This window comes from Corapipo altera, unplaced genomic scaffold, assembly GCF_003945725.1.
Source record: "Corapipo altera isolate COAL_440 unplaced genomic scaffold, ASM394572v1 59795, whole genome shotgun sequence".
Taxonomy (NCBI): domain Eukaryota; kingdom Metazoa; phylum Chordata; class Aves; order Passeriformes; family Pipridae; genus Corapipo; species Corapipo altera.
In genome coordinates this window covers 3,793-6,691 of record NW_020886338.1, presented here as the reverse complement: position 1 = coordinate 6,691, position 2,899 = coordinate 3,793, and the positions used below count along the sequence as shown (strand labels likewise).

Here is a 2,899-nt window from a genome sequence, read left to right as displayed (position 1 = left end):
ATTCCCAGATTCCCGGGATTTCTCACCAGGCTCTCCACCTCGTGCCACAGCCACCGATCGTCCCATTCCCACATTCCCACATTCCCAGATTCCCGGGATTTCTCACCAGGCTCTCCACCTCGTGCCGCAGCCACCGATCGTCCTCGAGCATCTCTCGCTGCTGCCGCTCCATGAGCCGCTCCACCCGCAGCCGCTCCAGCTCCAGCAGCCGCTGGGCCTCTTCCCGGCTGCTGGGCCGCAGGAAATCCTCCTCCTGGAGCCCCCGGGAAAAGAGGGATCAGGAGCCGGGATTCTCAATGGGATTTCGGGATCGTGACGGTCGCAATTCCCTCCTCCTCCTGGAGCCCCCAGGAAGAGGGATCAGGAGCCGGGATTCCTGGCGGGATTTCGGGATCGGATCGTGACGGCTGCGGTTCCCTCCTCCTCCCGGAGCCCCCGGGAAAAGAGGGATCAGGAGCCGGAATTCCCAATGGGATTTCGGGTTTGTGTCAGCCGTGATTCCCTCCTCCTGGAGCCCCCAGGAAGAGGGATCAGGAGCCGGAATTCCTGGCGGGATTTTGGGATCGGATCGCGACAGCCGCGATTCCCTCCTCCTCCCAGAGCCCCCGGGAAAAGAGGGATCAGGAACCGGGATTCCCGCCGGGATTTTGGGATCGCGACAGCCGCGGTTCCCTCCTCCTCCCGGAGCCCCCGGGAAAAGGGATCAGGAGCCGGAATTCCTGGTGGGATTTCGGGATCGGATCGCGACGGCCATGATTCCCTCCTCCTCCCGGAGCCCCCGGGAAAAAGGGATCAGGAACCGGAATTCCCAGTGGGATTTTGGGATCATGACGGCCACAATTCCCTCCTCCTCCCAGAGCCCCGGGGAAAAGGGATCAGGAGCCGGAATTCCCGGCGGGATTTCGGGATCGGATCGTGACGGTCGCAATTCCCTCCTCCTGGAGCCCCCGGGAAAAGGGATCAGGAGCCGGAATTCCCAGTGGGATTTTGGGATCATGACGGCCACAATTCCCTCCTCCTCCCGGAGCCCCCGGAAAAAGGGATCAGGAGCCGGAATTCCCAATGGGATTTCGGGATCGCAATGGCCGCGATTCCCTCCTCCTCCCGGAGCCCCCGGAAAAAGAGGGATCAGGGAAAATAGGGATCAGGAACCGGAATTCCCAATGGGAATTCGGGATCGCGACGGCCGCGGTTCCCTCCTCCTCCCGGAGCCCCCGGGAAAAGAGGGATCAGGAGACGGAATTCCCAATGGGATTTCGGGATCGCGACGGTCGCGATTCCCATCTCCGAGCTGGATTTGGGGAGCAGGGCGGGTTTCCAGGAGGGAGAGGAGCCCTCTGGATGCTTCCTGGTGTCCCCAGTACCAGCTTCAAATTTATGAGGAACTACCCCAAATTCCCGAAGAACCACCCTAAAATCCCAAGGAACGGCTCCAAATTTATGAGGACCTGCCCCAAATTCCTGAGGAATTGCCCCAAATCCCAAGGAACTGCCCCAAATTCCCAAGAAACTGCCCTAAAATCTCAAGGAACTTCCTCAAATTCTTGAGAAACTGCCCCAAATTCCCAAGGAACCACCATAAAATCCCAAGAAACTGCCCTAAAGTCTCAAGGAACTGCCCTAAAATCCCAAGGAATTGCCCCAAATTCCCAAGGAACTGCCCTAAAGTCCTGCGGAACCACTTCAAATTCCGGAGGAACCACCCCAAATTCCCAAGGAACAGCTCCAAATTTCTGAGGAACTGCCCCAAATTCCTGAGGAACCACCCTAAAATCCCAAGGAATGGCTCCAAATTTCTGAGGAACCACCCCAAATTCCTGAGGAACCACCCTAAAATTCCAAGGAACAGCTCCAAATTTCTGAGGAACCACCCTAAAGACCAAAGGAATTGCCCCAAATTCCCAAGAAACTGCCCTAAAGCCCCAAGGAACTGCCCTAAAGTCCTGAGGAACCGCCCTAAAATCCCAAGGAACGGCTCCAAATTTATGAGGACCTGTCCCAAATTCCTGAGGAATTGCCCCAAATTCCCAAGGAACTGCCCTAAATTCCCAAGAAACTGCCCCAAATTCCTGAGGAATCACCTCAAATTCTGGAGGAACCACCCCAAATTCCCAAGGAACTGACCTAAAGTCCTGAGGGACTGCCCTAAAGTCCCAAGGAACCACCCCAAATTCCTGAGGAACCACCCTAAAATCCCAAGGAACGGCTCCAAATTTACAAGGAACCGCCCTGAAGTCCCAAGGAACTGCCCTAAAATTCCAAGGAATGGTTCCAAATTTATGAGGAATCACCTCAAATTCCTGAGGAACTGCCCTAAAGTCCCAAGAAATTGCCCCAAATTCCCAAGAAACCATCCTAAAATCCCAAGGAATTGCCTTAAATTCCTGGGAAACTGCCATAAAATCCCAAAGAACAGCTCCAAATTCCTGAGGAACTGCCCCGAATTCCTGAGGAACTGCCCCGAATTCCTGAGGAACCGCTCTAAAATCCCAAGGAATTGCCCCAAATTCCCAAGGAACTGCCCTAAAGTCCTGCGGAACCACTTCAAATTCCTGAGGAACCACCCTAAATTCCCAAGAAACTGCCCCAAATTCCCAAGGAACCACCCTAAAATCCCAAGGAACAGCCCCAAATTTACGAAGAACCACCCCAAATTCCTGAGGAGCAGCCCTAAAGTCCTGAGGAACCACCCCAAATTCCTGAGGGGCCAAACCCCAAACCCAAAGGGTCAAACCCCAGTGGGCAAACCCCAAACTCCAGTGGCCAAACCCCAAACTCCAATGGCCAAACCCCAAAGGCCAATCCCCAAACCCCAAAGGTCAATCCCCTAACGCCAACGACCAAACCCCAAAGGCCAAACCCCAGTGGCCAAACTTCAGTGACCAAACTCCAGTGGCCA

General features: G+C 55.2%; 1 protein-coding gene across 1 annotated transcript in view; it reads right to left on the bottom strand.

The window, feature by feature from the left end:
- Positions 1-9: 9 nt before the first annotated feature.
- Positions 10-2,899, bottom strand: part of LOC113941148 (protein-tyrosine kinase 2-beta-like) — a 6,665-nt gene continuing 3,775 nt past the window's right edge. The window contains exon 4 of the mRNA XM_027632302.1: positions 10-253. Coding sequence (XP_027488103.1) covers positions 23-253 — 231 coding nt within the window. The 3' untranslated portion in view covers positions 10-22. The remainder of the gene's footprint in view (positions 254-2,899) is intronic.